The sequence below is a fragment of the Manacus candei genome, unplaced genomic scaffold (assembly GCF_025592945.1).
Source record: "Manacus candei isolate 608988 ecotype Guabito, Panama unplaced genomic scaffold, ASM2559294v1 h1tg000017l, whole genome shotgun sequence".
Lineage (NCBI taxonomy): Eukaryota > Metazoa > Chordata > Aves > Passeriformes > Pipridae > Manacus > Manacus candei.
The window spans coordinates 22075270-22099692 of record NW_026138065.1 but is presented as its reverse complement, the minus strand read 5'-3'; the positions used below and the strand labels follow the sequence as shown (position 1 = coordinate 22099692).

Sequence of the window (24423 nt, the reverse complement as noted above, 5' to 3'; positions counted from 1 at the left end):
AGGAGAAGAATTACTTACCCAAGAGTTAATTGTGCGTTTGTAGTTCCATGGCATTTCCATATACTTTGCTGAAGGTCAATATAGAAATTAGTGGGTAATTATCTTCCTCCTTTGTGGAAGGGGATGGACAGAACCAGTGACAGTGTCGTGCAGCCGTAGCGTTATCAAACTTCTGGCACACCAAACTGAAACCTCCTGTTGCTCTTTTGTTTTGCAGACTCAATGCACATAGAGGATGTTGAGGCAGTGCAGAAACTTCAGGATGTCTTACATGAGGCTCTGCAGGATTATGAGGCTGGGCAGCACATGGAAGACCCACGTCGTGCAGGCAAGATGTTGATGACTCTCCCGCTTCTGAGGCAAACCTCCACCAAGGCTGTGCAGCATTTCTACAACATCAAACTGGAAGGCAAAGTCCCCATGCACAAACTTTTTTTGGAAATGCTGGAGGCCAAGGTCTGACTAAAGCATCATGGGCTTCCCCATCATGCACGTTTTAAAAAAAAAAAAAAAAAAAAAAAAGGGAAAATAAACAGGATAATAATGGCAAAGAAACTTAGTGTTTAATTAAGGAAAAAATGACTGCACTGATATTTAGCAGCAAGACTGTGAAGCAGCTTTCAACTTTTTCTTCTGTGTCTTTCTGATGCAGTTTTTTCTTTTCCTTTTCCTTTCCTCTCTTTTCCTTTCTGTTCTTTCCTTTCCTTTTTTCCTTTTCTCTTTATTCCTTTGCTGCTGAACTTTTTAAAAGAGGTCTCTAATTGAAGAGAGATGGAAGCCAGGCCTGCCAAAGGATGGAAATCCATAATATGGATGCCAGTGAACTTATTATGAACCATAATGTCCCCAATGACAAAGGAATCAAAGAGAGAACCACCGTACCTAGCAGTACAGTACAACACGATGAACTGACTGAATGCAGTATTAGATTTCATAGGAGCAGTCTCTAATTAGACGACTAAGCGACGATGCATCGGCTGCTTCTTATCATTGCATTTTCCATCTAGATCAGTTACAGCCATTTGATTCCTTAATTGTTTTTTCAAGTCTTCCAGATATTTCTTAGGTTAGCTACAATGTAACTTTTTCAGGGAATAGTTTAAGCTTTATTCATTCATGCAATACTAAAGAGAAAGAAATACTGCATTTTTGTGCTGGCTTGAACAATGATGAACAATAATGAAGGACAAATGAATCCTGAAGGAAGATTTTTTTAAATGTTTTGTTTCTTCTTACTAACGGAGATTTTTTTGTACCAGCTTTACCAGTTTTCAGCCATTTATTAATGTGGGAATTTATCTTACTAAAGCAATAGTCGAAGGGAAGGTGCATATTATCACGGATGCAATTTATGTTGTGTGCCAGTCTGGTCCAAAACATCCAGTTTCTTAACATGAGCTCCAGTTTATAACTAAATGTTCACTGACTCAAAGGATTAGATTACACCTGCAGTATATCCGAGTAGTCTAACATATAAATACTCCATGTCAAATACGAATCCGTACGTTAGGAGACAGCGACCGTACAAAGGTATGGTTGCTATGTGATTTCTAACTGCTTCAGTTGCAAATGAACGAGATACTGCCTGTTTGCAAAATTATAACCTCACACGCAGAAAAACCCTATGAACCAATATTAGCTTAGAGGCAATGAGGCAAATGCCGCCGTTCGCAAAATTAAGAAATCAGAGTAGTAGACTTCTGACCAAATTGAAGAATTTAACACTTCTATACCTTATTTATTGATTTAGACTTTATTTTGTAAATGGCGATCCTTAACAAGTAGCTAAACCAGTATATGTGCTTTTCAACCAGTATTGTCACAGCATGAAAGTCAGTCAGTTTCAAGACTGTTACGAGGTGTAATCTAATGTATAAACCGATTAGATGCCCCCAGAAAACTACAGTCGCTAAATAACCAATAAACAATAACCTCCATCAAATGCTATACCAATGTACCAGTGTTAGTAGCTGCTCCCTGTACTATGTGAACATCCTTATTCTATGTACACAGATGTAATTAAAATTGTAATCCTAACAAACAAAAGAAATGTAGTTCAGCTTTTCAATGTTTCATGTTTGCTGTGCTTTTCTGAATTTTTATGTTGCATTCAAAGACTGTTGTCTTGTTCTTCTTGTGGTGTTTGGATTCTTGTGGTGTGTGCTTATAGACACAGGGTAGAATTAGAGACAATATTGGATGTACAATTCCTCAGGAGATTACAGTAGTATATTCTATTCCTTACCGGTAATAAAGTTCTTCCTAGTAATAATTAAGAGATCGAAACTCCAAACAAATACTCGTTATGAACAGATACACACTGAAATCATAATATTTTCAAAACAAGGGATAATTTCTGTAACAGTTTATTATAGAATACCAATGTATAGCTTAGAAATAAAACTTTGAATATTTCAAGATTATAGATAAGTCTAATTTTTAAATGCTGTAAATATAGCTTTTATTCAATCATCTCTCAGATGTTGTTATTAACTCGCTCTGTGTTGTTGCAAAACTTTTTTGGTGCGGACAAGTTTCCAAAACTATTGCTACGTTGTGTGCTTTAAACAAAATAACAATGGGCCGATGCTCAGTTGGCCTCGTGCTAGGAAAAAAAAACTGTGTATCTATCATTAGCTATATGGGACTATATTGTAGATTGTGTTTTCTCAGTAGAGAAGTGACTGTAGTGTGATTCTAGGTAAATCATCATTAGCAATTCATTCAGATGGTCAATAACTTGAAATTTATAGCTGTGATAGGAGTTCAGAAATTGGCACATCCCTTTTGAAAAATGTCAAAAAAAAAAATACAACTCCTGGGAAAAAGGTGCTGATTCTATAAGATTATTTATATATGTAAGAGTGCAAAAAAAAAAAGTTTATTTTCCAGAAAGTTTGTGCAGGGTTTAAGTTGCTACTGTTCAAGTACACTATATATATATAAATATATAATATAAATATTGTTTTTGCTGTATCACATTAAAGAACTTGGGCTTCAGGGTCAAAAGCCAATCAACTAGAAGTATACAAAACCACACAAAAAATGGAGATGTGTTAAAGGCACACGGTGCAAACTTTAGTTTTTATTTTCCGTAATTTTTTGGAGCTGCAAAAGAACAAGTATCTCAAGACTGTAAAACCATTACCTGAAACTTAGCTAAAAAAAAAAAAAAAACTGCACGGGCTTTATAATGTTGTTCATCTTAAACCTTGCTGGAGAAGAGTTCTTTCAAGACCACTTACTTAATGTGAAGTGTTGGGAAAATTTCAAAGGGTGTATGTTTTAGCCATAACAATTTAATTTCTATTTTTGCTTCATTTTTTAATTTTTTCTTATTTAAAGCAATATGATTGTGTAACTCCCAGAAGTTACACATTTGTTTCAATCAGATCAGATTGTTGTATTTATTCCACTATTTTGCATTTAAATGATAACATAAAAAAGATATAAAAAATTAAAACTGCTATTTTTCTTATAGAAGAGAAAATGGGTGTTGGTGATTGTATTTTAATTATTTAAGCGTCTCTGTTTACCTGCCTAGGAAAACATTTTACGGCAGTCTTATCGTGCAAAGATCGCAAAAGGACAAAAAAAATTTAACTGCTTATAATAATCCAGGAGTTGCATAATAGCCAGTAGTTAAAAACTGAAACAAAACAACAAATGAAAACAAACATGTCTATAGCTGTAGATGGGCTTCACATCTGTATAGCAATCAACTGTATATTTTTGTGATGTGTATCATACCGTGTGCTCCAACCAATGTCCATTTGTGTAAATGTATTTATTTTATATTGTATATATTGTTAAATGCAAAAAGGAGATATGATTCTGTAACTCCAATCAGTTCAGATGTGTAACTCAAATTATTATGCCTTTCAGGATGATGGTAGAGCAATATTAAACAAGCTTCCACTTTTGATTGCTTTTATTTTATTTTTTGTGTTATGGGGTTTTTTTGGTTTTGTTTTCTTTTTTGGAGGAGGAAACAGAGCACTTAGCATTACCTTTTGTTACTTCCATTCAAAACAGAGCCAGTGTTAGCACTTCTCCCTTAAAGTACAATGTGAGTGTAAATAAATGCTATATAAAGCCTTGTCAGAATGAATTCCAGTGTGGTACAAGACATTTTGCATACTCTTAAATATGCAAAATGTCTCATAGCCCATTAGAATTCAGGCTGGCAGGCCTTTATATAGCACTTATTTAATCTTAAAGCATCTTCACATCAACCTGCATTACTCAAAATCATTGCCTTTCTGTCAATGCCATAAAAGAAAACTTTCCCACTATTTTAAGATCGCATTAATATCATATAGAAGTACTTCTTTTGCTTTCACCATTGACAACTGAGTCTATCATTCATTTCCTACTGCAGGAGACTCCTCTAATGTGTTCTGAAGTAAAAATAATAAAAATAAATAAATAAATAAAAACCTGTATTACTTGATCCAGAGTTGCTGAATGGAAGTAAGTAGCCACCAGAGCAATAATACAGATTGGTGTTAATGAAGAGCACCGATAGCTGTCAGGATGCAGGCGGGTTAAACAGTGCAGCATCAAACTGGCCATAAATGGTCTCTCGGCCTCTTCCCTCCGAGAGGCTGCAGCCCCCCTCACTCGGGGCCAGCCCCTCTTTCCTGTGGACCCTTCTGGAACCATCACAGAAGTGCTAATGTGTGCTTTTCTTGCCTTTTAGCCTATCTTGATAGTATTTTGTCGTTATGTTTGCCAACGTATTTCTCACCTTCACTACTGGCCATTCTCTGGAGGTTCTGGCTGATGGCACAGAGGCTGCTGAACACAACGGTGATGCTCAGGGATGGGAATTGTGTCAGCCAAGGTACCGGGGCAGCACCGCGGGCTCTTTGTGCTTCGCAGTCTCTAAGTAGCAACGTGCCTTGGAGTGGGAGGGCACCCCTTCCCTGCTGCTAGTACTGTCTGTGTTTTAGCTATCCTAGGAAATAAGGGTGGGGGCTTTTTTAAGTAAAAGGAGCAGCAGAACAATAGGAAGATGAATCTTGTGTGGACTCTTTGAAGACATTCAGAAATTAGTTTTAGTGTTGCCACTGCTGCACACACAGGCATACGTACATACACACATACATGTACATGCACAGAGTTGGTTTTCCCCCCTTTTATATTGTTCTGATTTTTAATTATTGCAAAGTAGCTCTTCAAAAGACAACCTAATACAGCACCATAAAAGTGAAAAGAACAGTGTTAGAATTTTTCACACACAAAGGGGAAAAAAATTTAAACAGTTGCACTCCTAGTCTTCCTCAACATGTGACTGACTTTAATGATTGGATGAAGTTTTCACATATGATTAAAAAAATCATAATTTCTGCACCATTTTTTATGAGAGGATCATGAAGGACCATCCAATCAGAAATTGAGCATCACAGAATTAAAAACGCAGGGGACACTCAGATGAAGGCACTTCTAGGAATGCATCTCTGCAGAACTTTTTTTTTCTTTCTTTCTGTCTTCTCCCTACTCTGTCTCCACAGTGAAGCCAGGACAGGCACAGAAATCCATGGGAAATGTTTCAGTACTCAGTAATGTTTCAGTAGGAGTCTGTGGGGAATTTGGTTAGGAGCACAAACCTCTCTAAACTGCAAAAATAGTTACTGAGTCCTTAAAAAAAAAAAAAAAAAGGGCTTGGGATACTGGCATTTGTAGTTCAACGACACACCCTGCTATAGCTTTCAACTGCTGCGGCCCCAGCCTGTGGCTACAGAGATGGCAAATGGAAAGAGCCTTTCCATTAGGGATATGGGGTAGCTCAGCTAAATCAGGTTTTGACTGACATGGTTTACATCACCCTTTCCCTCCCCTACTTGCCCCACCCTCCCAAAAAAAGAAGCCATCTCAGTCCAAGAGCATAGTTTTGCCTCCGGAGGTGCTTGTTTTGCAGCCTCCTACCCCTGCCACTGTGCCAGCCTGGCTGTGGAGTGCTCTGCTGCCCCATGCTGTGACGCTGGCACCCGTGCCCGCTCCCACGCTGGCCGATGCCGTCAGTAGCGATGCGAAAGGAAAGCACGCTGCTGGCTGAGCTGGCTCCTAAATGGAATGGGATTTATGACAGGCCCCAGTTTTCTCTGGAGCTTCATGTTCAAGTAATGGCTTAACTTGATGTCATTTGGGCTCTTCGGATGGTTGGTCGTTTTTTTTGACTACCTGAGTTCGCAGCTTGAAAGGTCTGGCAAACACCAGTAAAAAGTGGTCTGGTGTGGTCCCTCCAGCTGATCCTTTCTCAGTGAAAGACACGACATGAGAATCGTGTGCCAGTCAGTGCTGTTACACATGCAGTTATGTGTGCTTCTTAATACACAATGCCAATGCTGCTGAAAGACTAACTATGAAAAAAAAACAAACCACCAAAACCAAAACGAAATATCATGAAAGATAACAGGGATGGAAATACTGTCCTTAGACAAGCTCTCATGTTGTATATATTTGTGTCCTGCAGCATTGCCCAGTTATGCCCTACAGGGGAAAAAAAAACCAAAGCACAAAAACACCTGAGGTTTTTTTTATGTACAAGCATTTGCAGCAGAAAATGCCTCTTTTTTATTAACATTAACTGTTCTGGATCTTGCGCTAAACTCAAGAATGGGACAACTTCCATCTGTTTTCTACATTTTTTCCATAGCCTTTGTTAATTTTCCTTAACAGCTTTCTTTACTTGCACCTTTCCTTTACTTTGCATTTCATCTCTCTTGTGTAATGTAGGTCTCTGATTTCACATGGCACTTTGCTAATTACTATATCCTTCATTATACATCCTGCCTGCAGTAGCTGCCTCACAAGGTGTGTGTTTTTTCCTTTCTGATGAAATGCTGATTCGGTGTGTCTATAGGTTGCCTTTAACATACAGATCACAAACTTCCTCCTTGTGTCTGCTGTTAAAGAAGGGAAAAAGCCCAAGTAACTATGGAAAAGAATATGGATGCATTTATTAGCTCTTAACATTTTTATTCAAAAGTGTTTGCGCTGCCACATCCCGGCCATGCTAATTGTTAGTGTTTCATTAAGATTAAGGGCTGCTGACTCCTAGTGTTCAGATTCCCAAGCCTGGCTCCTTACAATCTCTGTTAATATAAAGAAGCAAGTGGAGGTAGATTGATTACACGCAGGCTCTTATTATTAAGCAGAACAGAAAAGAAAGGAATTTCAAAATATAATCCTCCATTCCCAGGAGTATTTGTCTTGTTCTCCATGAAGTTAAAGGTCTGAAATAATGTGCCCATCAGGAGCTCAATGTTGCATGTCCATGCCAGTTGGTCCAAGGGCTTGTTATGATGGTAATGACCTGCTGAAACGTGAGCTTTGATGGCAACAATACAATTGCTACCAGCTCACCCGCTGGGAGAAATATTTTATTATTGTCAAATGCCCTCCGCAGAGATTTGTTTTGCCTGTTCCTGTTTAAATTAAATTCAGAGCAGAACTGCATTATTATTTCTCTAGAGTGTATTTGAAATAAACAACTAGTCTCCAAATTTAGGATTCCTGGTTAGTTTAAATTTTCTTATTAGCAGAAAAATTACAATAGGTGACAACATAGCTGCAGGAATATTATTATGGCAGCCATACAAGAGATTTACACACTGAGAGCATGGCCTAAAAGCACAAGAACTCCCTTCTACTTTACAAATGCCAGCCAAATTAATAATTAACTGTGCCATAAATTGTCCAGCCTTCAAGAATGATGTCAGTGCTCTTCTGTGTCACACTAGAGGAATTTTGTCATAAGACTAAGTGGTGTTCTTTATAAAGAGCGTTACTTATATGTAGAAAGCGGCCCAGGAAAACAGCCCTTGCCACTCCATATTACAGCAGCTCGACGAACAAGTGACAGCAGGACTTCAGAGTCATTTACTGCTGCTTTCTCAAGGCAAAACTATCTCCTTACCCCTGTGAAACAGAGCAAATTTTGTTCCACATTAAATGGGCCAGATTATCTCTTCCACAAGCTAAAGAGACAACACTAAATCCCAGCTCATGTAATTTCCTTCAAAATTGTTCTACTCGGTCTGGGTGTTCCCAGGAGCGCCACCAGCAGAATTATCCAGCAATTCAGCTGTACTTAAATTGGCAGATGTTGGAGATTTAAGACAGTCCCGGAGCCTTAGCACAAATCCTCTACTTCTGTGCTGCCTCGTGGCCTCTCCTTGCTCACCAGCCGATGCCACTGTGGCTGCCGAGTAGCTGATCCTGTGGCCCCACGAGCTGCCGGGCAGTGTCACAATTGCCTTTCTTAATCCAGCACCCTGAGCCACCTGAGCCACGAGGGCAGCTGAAGATATGCTGTGGGTTTGCATCTCTGTCTGCTTACAAACAGGCTCTTAACCCTGCATTTCTCATTCATGGGGACCAGTTGTGCGCTTGTTGTTTGCCTTTTCCCTGTCTCCTGAGTGCTCATACCAGTGAAAAGCTGCTCCATCTCAAGACTGGGTGATTTTTGTGCCCTGCTTTGGTAAAAGATGCTTTTCCCAGAGAGGCACTTGAGCAGTGCAACACAGGCATCTGAGCATGGGCAGGGTGATCCCTGTAAGATAATGGTGCAAGGTCAGGTTATCTGTCCCACGTCGAGACGTGAACATCTTTTAGAGGAGCTGCCACACACCTAAAGAGGGAGGAACACTTACAGGAGAGGGAGGACTGCCAAGTGCACTTCCCCTGCAGCGATCCCCCCTTCAACTGCTCTTACCAGCTCTTTGCACAAGCTGCCAGCCACCCACACCAGCCATGGGATGGCTAGCAGAGAACGGGGGACTGTTGCGTCCAGAACCATGAGCTGGTGTGGTTGAGGATGGCAATTTTTTGCAAAGTACAGACCTTTGCCCAGCTGGGTGCGAGGGGAACCTGCTGCAGTACTCCTCAACAGGCTTTTCAGAGAGAGAGTTAGAGGGTAAATGGCAAGTGAAAGGGGTTAAAAGGAAAAATATTTTTAAATCACAAGTGCTTTACGAATCGCACTCCTAACACTCTCCAGTTCAATCTACCATGCTCTATCTAATTTCACAGCTTCATTGGGAATGGCCACAAGGTGAAGGACTGGCAGTAAGAGGAAGTCAATAAGGGCAGAATTCTCATACCAGGCTGTGAAGGAGTCACAGAAGTGCCAGTGTTACTTGCCAGAGGTTATCTTGGGGTCTATAGGGCTCCTGGGTGGTACTGAATGGAAAAACACCATATCATCCTCAGTAGTTTCCTTCTTTACCGCTACCCTGATTTAGATTTAAAAAGAAATACCTGGGTCTGAATCCCAGGGAGCATCTCTATATTCTGACAAAGAAGTGTTTCGGTCTTCCCTAGAGTCTGCAAGCCTCCCACCCCTCAGACTTGCCAAGTGCACAGGTCTCTCTCTCCTTAATCATAGCTGAACCTTCACTGAATATTCTGTCCTTTCCTATGTAACAAAAACACCCTAAAATAATGTGTCTATAGCCCATCAAGGCTGAGCTGTATAATTTAGTTGCAGACATGGAATAACCTCCTCTAGCAGAGCCTGAATCCCAGGTTGTGCCCACGGTTTCCACCTCAGTTAACTCCCAGCAGGTTGTTCCCACTCTGCTGTGAAACCTCAGTGTAATTGTACAGCCACTTTCTGTGATCACAAAAAAAAAGTGATAAGTAAGAAAGTCCTCCCCACGCCCAGCTTTTTCACTCCTTCTTCCCCTCCACAATCCTCATTCTCCTCTCTGCAGGACCAGAGCTATGTTACCAATGTTGGCTCAAAAGGTTTAAGGTAGAGTGGGGATGGGAAATATTTTCCTTCCAGAAAGTGTGCTTTTCCCACCCTGCTGCCCAGCATAGCTCGTGGCTCCCAGCTCTGGGCTCAGGGCTCCAGCCCACACTGTCATTTCTGTATGGAAGAAGTAGCAGCATAAAGTTTATTTGAGCTGGCACTGGGGATGCTGTGGAATAAAGGTTACCCCTGTCCCCAAGATTCATATCAGTGCTTCTTAGTGGACACTGCAGATGCTCACATTCAGGTTTGAGACCAGGCCTTATGACCCAGAACAGCCTCTCTAGGCCTGCAGAAAGCAGTCTCACTTGTTGATCAAGACAAAGGCAGAGATTATGGAAAAACCTAAAGGCTGCATTACCAAATTCTCCCTCCCCTCATTGAGAAAGAAAAAAAAAAAAGAACAAAACCAAGAAGACTGTAATATAGTCTCAGTAAATACATGTTTTTATCCTTTCTGTATAGTTGTCCATGCAGTCTCCATGTGACCTCCTTGCAATTAGCTTTCTCTGAAAGGGCTCTTTCCCCAAAAGAGTGTCATCCTCCCATTTCCCCATGCTGTACTGTTGTGGTTTAAAGACACTTTTGGTTCTTCCCTATTCCCAGGTGGCTGGTTCAGGGTCAGCCTACCCCAGAAGTTATATATTGCTCCTGATGACTGAGATCAGCCATATTCTGGAGCATCCTGGATAGATTCCTTCTGTCTGCTCAAGATACCCCAAAAGCCATGACATGATCCTTGTGCATCAGCAGCTTCTGCTGAGTTTAAATCTGCAGAGTGCAATACAAATACCTTACAGCAACACCCACAGAACAGACAAGCAGAACCTGGTCATCAGTGTTTACTAATGAGTAGCAATGGGGTGAAGGAATATAAATCCATAATAACAACTTTCTCTCTTGCTGTGGTTTAGGCAAACTTTGGCATCCATTTACTGGCTCTTTTCCATCTCTAGAGTGGAGATGTGTTCCCAAGACCCCCTAAGACTGTGGGAAATAATGAATCAGTCCATGTATGTAGGTTGTGACTGATATTTTCTATGTATTCCACTCCTTTCAGATGGATTAAATAAACTGTGATGAGAGGGAATAGGTCATTTCTTGAGGCCAATTTTGGATGTTGTAAGGGGTCAGACAACTAGAGTGCTGCACTGGTTTTGCTTTGCATCTCAGATTGGAGTAAAATGAACAAGTTCAATTTCTTTCCATGACTTTTCGTCCTCTCCCATTATTATGTCTTATCCTCTGACTACAGCAACAACAAAAAAAATGTCTTTGATATATTTGAGATTGTAGTACGTTGATGGATTTTGGGCAAATTGTTAAGATGGGCCTTGATAATGCTGTAAGATGTAAACGTGCCTATACTTGCAATATATGAGGTTTTACATAGTTCTTACATTGATTCCCTTGCTCCTTTGTCACCTTAACAGAGACCCACTCACAAGGTGACCATGACAAAAGTGTACAATGGAGAGGGGGATCCCTTCCCCCTCCTTCCCTTACTCCTTTACATTGACCAAATGTCTTTCTAAATGACTTGCTGAGCCAGGCTATTCTTATATCTTACATATAAATGGACTCTGTCTTACAACCAGAAGATTCAGGGGAAAAAAAATTTCAGCTCCCAATGTGAAAAGATTAAGGTCAGTCACTTTACACTACAAAACCTTTTCACAAGAGCAGCATAACAAAAGGATCCACAAGCCTATCCACAACATGGTTTATAGCTCCAAGAAAAACAAGAGAGTCTATGACATTCTTTTAGGACTGTACCACTTCTTTATAGACTTACAACAGAAACAGCTGAGGAGAGGAAAGTGATATTAACTAGGAAGAAGAGCTAACTTGTCTCCCTACTTCCATTTACTTACTGGTTGGTTTGTTTTTTTTTCATGGGGAGAACATATGCAGCGTACTTGAACATGAGAGATTCATAGAAAATATATCATATTTTGGATCACGTTGGGTCACACTGCAGCAAATATAATGGTACCTGGGAACCAAATCCCCACAATGGGTAGCTCTGAGGCTTTATTCCTCTTTGTTTCCTCCATCAGTGTCTAAACAGAAGCTCTGTGACTCGATACCTGTGCAGCACAACATGTGCCTTGGACTGATGCAGTTTAGAAATGCCATTCATGAAGTCAAATGCTCTTAACAGATGTTCCAGCTTAAAGATAAATTAATTTTATTTGGCACTGTGGCCCAGCCAAATTGCACTTCTTTCAGTAGACTTCATTTTGGCAAAGCAATGAGTATCAGAAAGGACTTACCTAATGCATAAAAAAATCTATTTAAATTTATAGACCATGCCAACAGCAATGGGGATCTGGAGCAGAGTTTGGTTAATATAAATAAACTAATGGTGGCCAGAAGGGGTAGCATACAGCAGTCATCAAGCATGCCCATGGATTTGGAAGAATTTGAAGATGAGAAGGTCATGTCCATGTTAGATGAGGGAGGCAAAATCTGCAGAAAAGAAAAGAGACCTATATATGGAAGAAAATGCAGCTGTGGTGGGGGAGAGAGCCAAATATGGACAGAAGACAGAAAGAATATATGTAGGAATGAAGTATGCATCAGGAAAGAGGATAAAAGCTTGCTTTTTTTGTTATGTTCATAACAGCCTACCACTCTTGGAGTCCATACAGTTAGTAGTAGCAGTAGTAGTAGTATTAAGTCAGTGCAAAATATTAACTGGGCCAACAAGGCTATCAAGGTCGCAGCACATACTGGGATAAAGAGGCATCTTAACAAAAAATCAGAGTGTTGTTCTTTGATTTTGTGATAGAAACCAAAGGGTGATCTGAGCTCGGCTCCCCTCTGGAGCTGATGAGGCTGTTTTGGTCTTTGTGTACACCTGTGACCAGCAGGAGGCTCCCGGATGCTTGAGCCTAATTTGTTCTCAGCTGGCATGAGATTAAGTAACGCCCTGGGACAAGGAAGCCTGAGGAAAACAGGAGGTCCTAATCCCTGTGTATTAAGGCAGAAAAAAAGAGAAGCTATTTTTTTGCTAGTTTAAGTCAGATGTGGTTTAGCTCTTAGGTACAAGATCTAGTCTGGGGTGAAACAGCCTTTTCTCTGACCTGCCAGGCACTGCCAGAGCGGAATGCCGACAGTAGTAGGAGCTACTTAAAATACATCAGATTGGTGGTTTAACTACAATTAAAAGCCTGGGCATGCTGAAAGTGTGGATTGTCACTGTTTGGACTAAGCGGGTGATGAAGCACTTCATCATCATGGTCAATGGAAGTACTTCTGATCTGAAAGCCTTAGAAGCTGAAGGTAAACCATAATTAACTCAAAAATGGTGGGTGGGCACAAATAACAGTGAGAGATCATGATCAGGTCACTAGATACCAAGTGCTTAATTAAATGCAATGTCTTCCCCATGAAGCTAAGAGCAGTAAAGTCCCATCCTGGTCAGAATGAGAACTGTTCTGTGCACTTTGGCAGCTGATATTCAACTATGTGAAGGTGAGCTGAGTATCTATGTTCCACATCCTATATAGGCAGCTATTTTTGGAAGCTAATTACTGCTGTTTAGGGAGTGGTGTTAATATATATTTGTGGGATACAGGATTAGAAAGCAGAAGGCCTCAACTTGTTGGAAATCAATTTTAATATCCCTATGGCTCTGGTAGCCTAAGTATCAATATACTATATGCATGTCTTACAGAGGCTTCTCTTTTGCAATTAAGTCTCCCTGATTTACTGCAGGCATGACACTCGGACTGAAAGACCTGGGGAGATGTTTTATTTTCAGGGAAAAGGGAAGAACCAACAATACTATTCATAAAACTACACTCAAGCATAACTGCTTATTTCTCATATCTTCCAAATTATTAATTAGATTGTAAGCATATATTTGTTCCTGAAAGGTTGTCTTATGGTAGGGAGAATATTTTTTGCCCTTTGGACTTTTCTCTGCATTTTACACTTGCAGTGTTATTGCAGTGCAAAGCTTCTTGGCTTCTCTTCTGAACTCCACCCCTCAGACTGAAGGAGTTTGAGGAGTTTGTGTACTGGGATGAGACAGGTATCTTGAGGTAGACACGTAAACCTTAAAAGCAGTAATAAAAAAAATTATCTGTATATTTGTTTTTTGCAAAGTTCCCTCCTATTTGCCAAAAATATGGAAAGAATAAAATTGTTGTGTTTTATCCAATGGACCAAAATTTATCTTGGATTGAATTGTGTCCTGCACACAAATCAATGGCATGTAACACCTTGGCTTCTCTTAAACCCTAGTAAGGACAAACTTCTATACCTAGTAATAACCTTCATGTTACATGAAGGAAGAGCATAACCCTTGCAGCTCCCTCCGAGGAGCCAAAGATTGTGCACTGAGGAGAGAGACCTGTGTGAGTGAGGGCAACATCCTCTGAGCAGCCCTGAGTGGAAGACCTGGGGCATGGAGGGTGGGTGATCCTGGTCCTACAAGTCCTTTGTGCTTTTTTGTGGAGGGGAATTCTGGCTAGGGAAGGGTGAGCTGCTGGGCAGTGGACAAAATAATTAATTGCTTTGACTAAGTTAAACTGGGCAGAGTTGGTGTTGCTAGAGCCCCAAATATAGATATTTTGGGGAGGATAGGAGAGGAAAGGCAGCACAGTTAAGTGAAGGGGGAGGAGTAGAAGACAGTATCTCCAAGGAGCTGAGGAAGGCTGAGTTAAGGAAGGTGTGTGTGTTTATGGATGGTGGGAGTGGTTCCAGCCATCACAGAAATCAAAACAAGCAGCATTTCCTCAAATGGGAACTGTAGTGAGAATTAAGGTGCTGAGATGGGGTGCCCCTAGAGCAGCTTCTAGCTTGGCTGCATCCAAGTGAGAGGAGGAAGAGAAAACCTTGTGCAGGCAGGGTGGCTTTGGCAGAGGCAGGCAGGAATTCTGCCACTGTTGAGGATCATTTTGTGGGTACAGTATTTCACTCTAGGTCTTTGAGGCAGGATGTTCACTCTCCTTCAGCCTCCAGCTTTCTCTGGAGACTGCAGCATGGGTATCCACTCTTTTTTTTTTTTTTTTTAATTTCTTCTAAAATGATCTCCACTAGCTCCTGTCCAGAGTACAGGATTTTGCTAACAAGCACATATGCCATTTTAACACTGCTAAATGAGGAAAAATCATGTGGAAAACATATTCTATTTAGTGTACATTTAATATATTTTCATAAATATTTTAAACTGAAGTGATTTTGAAAGAGTCTTAGGAAACAAACCAAACTAGATAGAACTAATCTGCACAGATTAATTTTGTTCTCTAGCCCATGTCTATGGGGTGACAATCTTGCCATGCTTATTGATTATCAGACAAGACTACTAATCCCCTTAAGGTCATTAAGTGTACTTAATTAAAGAGCAGTTAGCAAGCTTCTCTTTACCAAGTTAATAGTGGCTGTTAAAAGTGATTTGTACATTACCAATATGGTAGCCATTAATCTAAAAGTCAATTTGTCATTTTTATTTTCCCAAACAAATACATTCAATAGGCTGCAAAAGGTGGCTAGAGAGCGTTCAGCATCTGTTCTTGCAGTTCACATAAGGAAGAAACTCTGCTTTCTTAAACTGTAAGGTTTGGCTGTAGCAATTTCCATCTACTCCCCTCTCTATCTCACTATCTTGCTCCATCCTAAATTGGCAGGGGGAGAAGAGGCTAACAATCTTGGAAATGCTCAGTTCTGGCAAGTTTCAAGAAAGGTAAAAGCAAAATTGGGAAGCTCAAATTTAATTCTTGTCTGAGAGAAAACTTAAAGTTCTTTGGCTTTTTGACTGGCAATTGGTACAGAGGAAGTTTCAGGGAAGCCTCTCATTAAAGCAGGGACAGGCACTGATCTCTTCTCTGTGGTGACCAGTGACAGGACCCAAGGAAATGGCATAAAGTTGTGTCAGGGGAGGTTTAGGTTGGATATCAGGAAAAGGTTTTTCATGCAGACAGTGGTTGAACTCTGGAACAGGCTCCCCAGGGAAGTGGTCACAGCACCAAGCCTGTCTGAGTTTAAGAAGCATTTGGACACTGCTCTTAGGCACATGATCTGACTCTTGGGGATGTCCTGTGCAAAGCCAGGAGTTAGACTGCAATGATCCTTGTGGGTCCCTTCCAATTCAGGATATTCTATGATTCCATGCCAGTAAAGGAAGTAGGCTGAGGGTACAGTCAGGGTGACACAGTAGATAGGGAAGGGGAATCAGGGATATTGATGATGAGAAGGGAGGAGTAAGGGAATTCAATATTACAGAAATCTGGATTTCATTGTTCTGTGAATATCAGAATTAATTTTTTCATTACTGTTTGCAAACACAAATACATAGAATTTTCAATATTATATATTTCAAGATTAAATGTATAATGAAATACATAATGCTTTCTGGTTGTTATTGTATACATAATTTGTTTTGGGAGATGTATATAGATTGAATCTTCAATATGGGTGTTGCTTCACTAGCAGAAACCTCTTGCTACAATTAAAGCAAATGTTCTTTGGCAAAACACCATGCATCTCTCATTTTCTCTCTCCTACAGATTTAAATATGTAATTTAAGACCAAAAGTAAATGTATGTCGCAAATTATGACCCGTCAACTGAGCTCTTTTTAGGGTGCAGGGTAGGATGAATGTTTTGCTGGGATGGGGCATAGGGATGATGGTCATTTACAAGAGAATAGCTGCTTCTGAGCATACCTATCCCTTCCTCAGGTACCTCTCAAAAGTGCTTAGTGATGCTCTTCTTCTTCACTTGCCATCCAGTGAGGAAAGCAGTTGCTTTCCCCATACGACCTGAACAGGCTGCTTTGCAAGAGTGGAAATTTGAGTCCAAGGGACTGGAGAAAATCTCAGGGTAGAGGACTCACCTGTAGAGTATTTTAGACTTGGGAAACTTGCAAGGATAAAATGTCAGTCACAAAAGTATTGTTTTAACCCATATTAAGGCTCATTTATTTGCCTCCAATATTTTATTTTTCTGCTGTATCTGAGATACATATGTATATAAATCTTCTACAAAGATAGACTCCATGTTGTAACCTTCTTTTCCCATTAAAAAATGGATTCTATACTTGCCAATGGGATAAAATTCTCATTTTGATCTCTAGATGCAAATATATCCATAAGCCAGGATAAAATATTATCTGTCCTAATCATACAGCCAGTGTCATTCTGTGATAACATCCGCATTTGACAATTTCTTTATAATATATTATTTTTGCTTTACTAATCAAGCCTGTTTAGAAAGTTATCAGGCACCTTGACTTATGGTGAAGGTCTGTCTTCCACAAAAGTACTGATTTAAATCTTTTGCCTGCTCCAGTATGACAGGAGGGCTTTCTGTCATGATGTTGAAAATAAGATCTTGTTTTAAAAAAACTGAAACCTAGCCAAAATAACAAAACACACACACAACAAAACCCCCAAACAAATAAACACCAAATGTGGCAAAAGTATTTTGCTCCAAGTGAATCAGTTCTCCAGTTAAATTGAAGGTTTGGCTGTGCAAAAGGATAAGAAAACAAAGGTTGGGAAGAAAACTAAAGAGGGGTTAAAATTGTGCTGGGAGGGATTTGGGGGGTTTTGTGGTTTGGAGTTTTTTTGGTTGGTTGGTTTTTGAGGTTTTTTTGGTGGTTTTGGGGGGGGTTTGTTTATTTGTTTGTTTGTTTTTGCATTTCATGCTGGTAACATTGCTGAGAAAATGTATACACTCAGGCATGGTGGAAAAAATTGTGTGAAGCAGTGCAGTGCCAACCTGGGAAGAGAAGTTTGTTACCTGTATTTAATACAAGCTTAAGAGCACAACCTAGATCTTTCATTTTTATTAATTCTTTAGGTTAATAACATTAGACAACTATATAGTAACTATTATTTGTATGTAACAAAAGAAAGAGAACACTTTTTAGTTATGAGGCTGTTGTTTGGTTTTTTGGTTTGGTTTCTTTTTTTCCCAAGTTTTATCAAAAGACAAATTTAGCTGCATGACTAAGGGCCAAATCAGCATCTCTCCTGAAAAATCGTTTGGTTCCCAGTAGGGTGCCAAGGAGAGGTTTTTCACAGCAATGGGCAGGGACAACAACAGACTTGGGGCTCAGCTGGAGCACCTGTGCAGTCATCTTAATTTTGAAAATGTATATACTGGTAAATGACAGAGCTCCCTCCCCCAAATACATTTAATCTGGAAATATCCAAGCAGCTTATCTGCTAACAATCTTTTAATATTCTATTTATTTATTTAATATTGTTGCTTGGGCTGCTCATATAATCAGATAAAGGTCATTAAGCCAAATTTATGATTAAATAGGATAAAACTATTTATTCTCTTTACTCAGCCTATTAATGTTATAGCTTATGTTGACTAGATGTCGATATTTCAAATGAAGTTACTACATTTTTCAAATATCATAATTATATGAAAAAGCTATATTATCTCATTGTGAGGATTACTTTCCACTACCTTATCTGCCATAATGTCTGCACATATTGGCCTTCAGATTTCCTCGTGCTGCTAACTGCAGACATTTCTCTAAGTCTCCCATCTGGTATCTGCATTAACCTCCACATAGTTTCATTTTGTTATTTTATTCCTTAAGTCATTGTTAAGGATTTAAGGGACTGTTTGTCAGGCTTTGTGTTTTCATGTTGCCTTGCAAACCAAAGTATCCAGTATTTTTTCATTTAATTGCAGCCAAATTTTTTGTGCTATGAGAATGTCACAGTGTAAAGCAATTGCCTCATGATTCTGGAGTACAGTAAGGGAAGAAAAGCAATATTAAAGCTATATTCACCAAAACATAATTGACTTGAGCACTATCTCAAAGCTATGGACTCTTTCAAGCCTTCTGGTTTGACCTTAAGACCACCCTAAGGTACAGTGCACCTCGCTTCTCCTTTCCTAGTAGCAGCTGGCATTTGGATGCTTTCAAAAGCAAAGTTGTTATACTTGGGGCTGTTACTTTTTTGCTAACCTTTTTTCTCCCTTTAGTAGTCTATGACCTTGTCTTTAGAGAGGCCTAATTAGAAACTCTTAATAGCCACAGCCAATTTGACAGGTTTTGTGTAAATGCAAACTGCAAAAGGAAAGTTGAGTTCCTCAGACAGTTGCCATTGTCACAGGTAGCTGGCCAGTTAACTCCACTTTCTAAGATGCCTGACAGAGATCTGAGCCCATCCATGTGTTGTAGAGCCCTAGAAGAGATGACGTGACCAGCCTAACACAAAGGACAATCTCCTAGTGTGGATGCCAAGGCTGAGCCTCCTTATGACAGACTGGTGACCACATGGCAGCAGAGTAGGTCTGGCTCCAGCAAAAAATTTAAAAACATGGCAGAAAAAGATAAATTTTACCCAGAAAATATTTTGTGGTAGTCTATTTGAAAGCTTCCCACGTAGCTACAAGGCAGAAGCATAAACTATATTTTAAAAAATAATTTATTCACCCTTTATATCCCGAAATTTTCTAGTAAGTAAATTTACAATTCTTCATAAGAATTAGTGTCTTAGTTCATGTCCAGATTGCCTGCTTTCTTGACTTTTTTTCCTATAGAAATTGGACAGTTTTCTCCTCATTGCTGACTTCTGTCTTCACCCTCATCCTCCAGGTTTTTGAGTTTCCTGTTCTCTCAACAGCTGGTCTCAATTTCATCATCCAAAACTTCATTTCTCTAGGCAATCAGGCAAATGAATTGTCTTCATCCATGTTTAAAACAAATTCATTCTAAATTAGTCTGTGCCCCTTCAGCGTTAATTTTCCATGACTATTATAGTCATTGAGCTTTATAGCATGAACACAAGCAAATATTAAGTTTGAAGGCTTAAATTGTTTTTCAGTGAATTTTAAATTGTGGGCTACATCTTCAGCTGTGATTTGAGTCAGTAGGAGTCTTCAAAGCCAAGGGATATGGTTTGTGATATGGTGAGAGCAGTAGCATTGTATCGTCTTCAAACTAATTGAGGAGCTGACCTGTAAGTGGCTTCAAATTATGAATATTAACAACTTGTTTTAAAACAAATTACTTAAATTACTCAACTATGGAACCAAAAATGTTAAATGTAGCTAAGTGTCACTTCAGTGTAGTCTGAAGTTGACATGAATGAGCTGCTTGCTATTTTGTTCTGGGACAGTTGTTTGAAAACTATTTAATATTCATTACAGAAGTAAACATTAAAATGTGACATGCACTGAAGAATCTGGGAATCTCATACAGCCATGAGGTTTTAGAACATTTCTTGGGTACAAGTAAGATGTATCTCTGACATATGACTATTCATATGAGGAAATCAAGATATGAATCTTGGAGTCAGACAGGACCAGAAGCAGTGGCTTGGCTCCTCCTCTGAACTGTTCTCCAAAGGAACCTAATTTAGGCAGACTAAATTACCCCCCAGAAAAGCCTCTCTATCTGCACTCAGTACAAAGGGCATATAAACTTATTCATCATGTATTTATAACTCTTATAACCTTATTCTACCTGCAATCACTTAGTTGAAGCTTATTTCACAGTACTTAACATTCTCCCTTTATGAATTAGGGTACTGGTAAATATTATCAACGTGCTTAATATTTGAAGCAAAATGGAAAAGGAATGTACAAGAATATTACTTCAGACTTTATATATTTTGGGAATGTAATACTAGATGATGGAAATATTTAATTCCTTGTCAACTTGATCCAGTTTGATTTGGTGACAACAAAGTTATCATTGCATGGTGCTTATATGAAGGTAAATTTGACTCAGTCAGGATATGTCAGGAGGGGGACAGTGTAAGTATCCAAATAAAGCAGTTCCACTGCACAGGTGTACATGTCACAGAACTTGTTCCCCTTGTTGGCTTTTTAGAGAGAAGTAAAAGGCTGAAAAAACATGGACTGAGTTTCTTCTATAGAGATCAGTCTTCCACATCCAGCCTAAAGAATGTTGGCAACCTGTCCATGAATATTTTATTTCTATATTCATCTGCAATACAGTCAAGCCCTCAGTATTTCCACGGGATGGGGGGAGTTTCTATAATAAAAAGCCAGTATTGAGTCTGACAGTTTCAAAAGGAAGGCTTTCAGCATCTTTCAAGTTCCCTGTCACTTGCTATCCAGCTGTTACTGCGGACTAACATATCAAACAGGTTTCAGATGGTTTCAGTGATGCTCAGTGTTTTATTTAAATTTGTAAAAATGTGTCCTACTTATCAGACTAGTAGTGTTTCACATATGCTTTTTATAGCCAGGAGTATTTGGCTTCATGGCATCCTGTGAAAAAAACACCCTCGAGTCCCTGCTTCTCATGCTATTTCAGCTCTCTTTTTATGTGTTGCTGTTGGTGCTTTAGTTCAGGCTTCCCTGATGTATCAGTGGATAGACCCCCAGGAGCTTTACAGGGCAGGGAGAAGTATCCCAGTTCTTGATTATAAGAGGCTGACATGTTGGTCACGAATGCTGAAGACTAGCAGGCACTTTCTACACAAAAGCCTTTATAGAAAATGCTCAAAATAAAAAGACTTGGAATTGGGGTATGGAGCAGGGGGAAGGCAAGACACTGTATCTTGTCAGCTCTCTTTTTATTCTATTTGCCTACCAGCAGTTTTCATCTCATTTGAATAGGAAAGAGCACTGGCAAATGGAAGAGGCCAAGCCTGCTACTGGAAGAAGTTGTGTATGACAATGCATAGGTTATAGGGAGCTAACATTTCATCCCAGTTCAGTTGTAGTTACCCTTTCTTCAAATGGATGCTCGGGAAAGATTATGAATTGGCTTTCTGGAAGAGAGCTCCACTTTTGCATTACAGACCAGGAACAAATTTCAAACTGCAGATGCCTGTTTTCTTCCTCTTCTTGTTAATTTCTGGACTTACTAGTGATTAATATTTTCCTGGACGTAAAGCCTTGGAAGACTGTCCTTTGTATTTTCATTGTTCATTTAATTGTTCCACAAATTGAGTATGATCTTTACGTAGAGTAAGGTATGACAAAAACATCTTGGAAGCAAGGAAGAGAAGAACAATTCCTAAAATCCCATTTAAAGTATCCTAAAAGGGAAAATGTCTCCTATAAGTCAGCGTATTGTAGGTGGAAAAGAATTCTACATCTGAGTGTAGAATCTGCCGTCTTTTTCATCTGTCATCTGCCCAGTTCTGCTGACAGGAGCTGAGGCAGACTAATTTGAGAATCTGTCAAAAGAGAAAGGATTCATCTCCCAGATTAGATACATAATTTTACTTTGACACTGAGCATTTCAGTTATGCAGTTGGAATGAGAAAACAAAACAGAGAAAGATTTAACCTGAGCTATCTTGTTTTGAGTTGTGCTAGAGGTCCTGAATCAATACCCTGGGCTACCTCCAAACACCTTGAAGTCTTGAGTTGGCTTCAGGGTTTCCCAGATTCCACTTCTGTTGTACAACTGCACTGAGTTTAACCATGTCTTCCTGGATCATGACTTCCAAATTAAAATTTCTTCAGACTAAATTTATACCAAATTTATACCATTTATATAAATTTATGTTCCCCGGCCTTTCTGAGTAAATTTTCCTGCAGATTTCAATCGGGCTGTTCACACAAGGCTGAAAGATGGGACACACTTCTGTAATATTGAATTATGAAAAAAAAATTTTGACAGAACTGTTTCAGTCTCAAATTTCATTGTCCTTGATATCTAGGTAAACAATGCCCTATTGTGTAAAATAAGATGAGAAGGATGGAACCAAACTATAAACTTTTTTTTTTAACATGGTCAATTAGAATACATTGATAGGATATCTCCTCTCGCTTCTGCAGCATGTTAAGGGCACATTTCATGATGGAGAAATGTGATTTCAAAATGCACTTGCCATAACTACACACAGGATAGCCTTAGTCTGTCCCATAGAGAGCAAATACCATTAGAATTTTAATCTAATGTTCTGCTTATGATGATAGTGAGGTCCCAGTATTGCTGGGCCTCAGACATACTACAGCAGTTCCCAGTACTTTTACCAATATGACTAAATATCAATATTTCTGTAGTTCCAAAACATTCTTGTCCTTGATATTCACAAAGAAAAAAAAAAAGAAAAAGACATAAAAATAACTTCAGTTTACTTTACAGCTTGATTCGGGGTAAAATCAAATCAGGAAATTGTACATAGAGCCCAACTGCTACAAGATAATTAAAACCTGGCAACAAATTTTGATGGCATGGATTTTGGTTGTGAGAATAATCATGAAAACTTAATTCTATCCTGAAATCACTTATATATGTTTCTTTTCATTTACAGAAAAGTTAGTAAGTCTCAATAAAAGATCAAAGTTCAGTCCTCAGAGGATGGCTGGAAAAATCAGAACTATAGCTATGATGGGAACAAGTGAACAAGTCTATAAGCTGAAACAACTGAAAAAGGTTGCAGAACATAAAATTCTATACTTTGAAGAGTCTGTTATCTCTAACTGAAACTAGGAAGGAATATCACAAGTCATTTGTCATTCATAACAGATTTATTTCTAGGTTGGAGTACTGAAGTCAGAAGGTTTTGCTTTCTTCTAAACACAGTGTCTTATACATGAAACTTCCATACACTTGTTAATTTTTCCAATTGTATGAACGCTGGATTGCTATGGGGAGAAATGGATAAATTTTGAAATTTAAAATAATTTTAAAACTGAAAGTAATTTCAACTATTGAAAAATTCTGAAGCAGACAGCAGAAGTGTCAAAAGGCTGGACTTTCAGTGAAATGCTTAGAATACAAACCATGAAGTACACATCAGTCATTTATATGACTAAGTTAATTTTGAGTAAGTTTTAAAAAAATATAAAGAGAATATTTTCTTTTTTTTTTTTTAGTTGGACAACTGCTTCTTGAATAAATTGTGAAGATTATTTGAAAAATAATTGCATTCTTTCAGAAATTAGTTTTAACAAAAGCAGTATGTATTCAAAGGACTTCTGGAATCTATTTTAATGACTAGGAAGTAAATTGCACCTTTTAAATATGCAAATCAGGTGATTTATTAGTAGTCATCATCCCTGAAAACTGGACTGTAATATGAAGCCACTTTCTCATTTACACTGTTATCCTCATGTTATCCTGATATGCTGGTATCTTTAGTGTTACTTGGTAAAATTTGTATTAAAAATTAACATCAAGTGTGTGGATGATGACAGTAATTACTTTTCTCTATCCCAAACATCCAGATGCTGAAAGGCATAAATACAGATGTTTGCGTGATTTTTGTCAAGGTGTCCTTGAATGAGAGGATTTAAACCTCAACAGTGTTGCTTGGGACCAAGCCAAGTCATGTGTCCTCATTGGTCTTGAGGCTTTTCCTGTGAATGCAGCTGTCACTCTCCTCTGCAGAGTATCCTAATGGAATGAGACTTCTCTGTCCAGTCCCTGTCTAAGACTATGGATGTGTGGCTGAGGCTATAGGAACCCCCAGCTATTTAGCACTTCTCACTTGAGCTTGATAATTTTTCATTGCCCCAAGACCAACTCTGCAAGAAAATCTCATAATTATGAGATTTATAAAATACGTATTAAGTAAATTAGCTTGATTAAAAATATATACATATATTTAAAATAAATGACGTGCAAAGCGCGAGGGGATCATTGCCTGCTGTTTGACCATTCTCTTTATGCATAGGCTTCATTGCTACAGCAATATTGGTAAAGCCAAAGCAAGGCATTCCCATCCTTGACTATATGAATATAAGC

General features: G+C 39.0%; 1 protein-coding gene across 36 annotated transcripts in view; it reads left to right on the top strand.

Annotated features, from left to right (window-relative positions):
* The window catches only part of ESRRG (estrogen related receptor gamma), a 379094-nt gene extending 375171 nt beyond the window's left edge, over nt 1-3923 (top strand). For all 36 annotated transcript variants that reach the window (XM_051782962.1, XM_051782947.1, XM_051782968.1 and 33 more), the window contains one exon: nt 218-3923. In XM_051782962.1, coding sequence (XP_051638922.1) covers nt 218-462 — 245 coding nt within the window. In that variant the 3' untranslated portion in view covers nt 463-3923. The remainder of the gene's footprint in view (nt 1-217) is intronic.
* Nucleotides 3924-24423: the final 20500 nt, after the last annotated feature.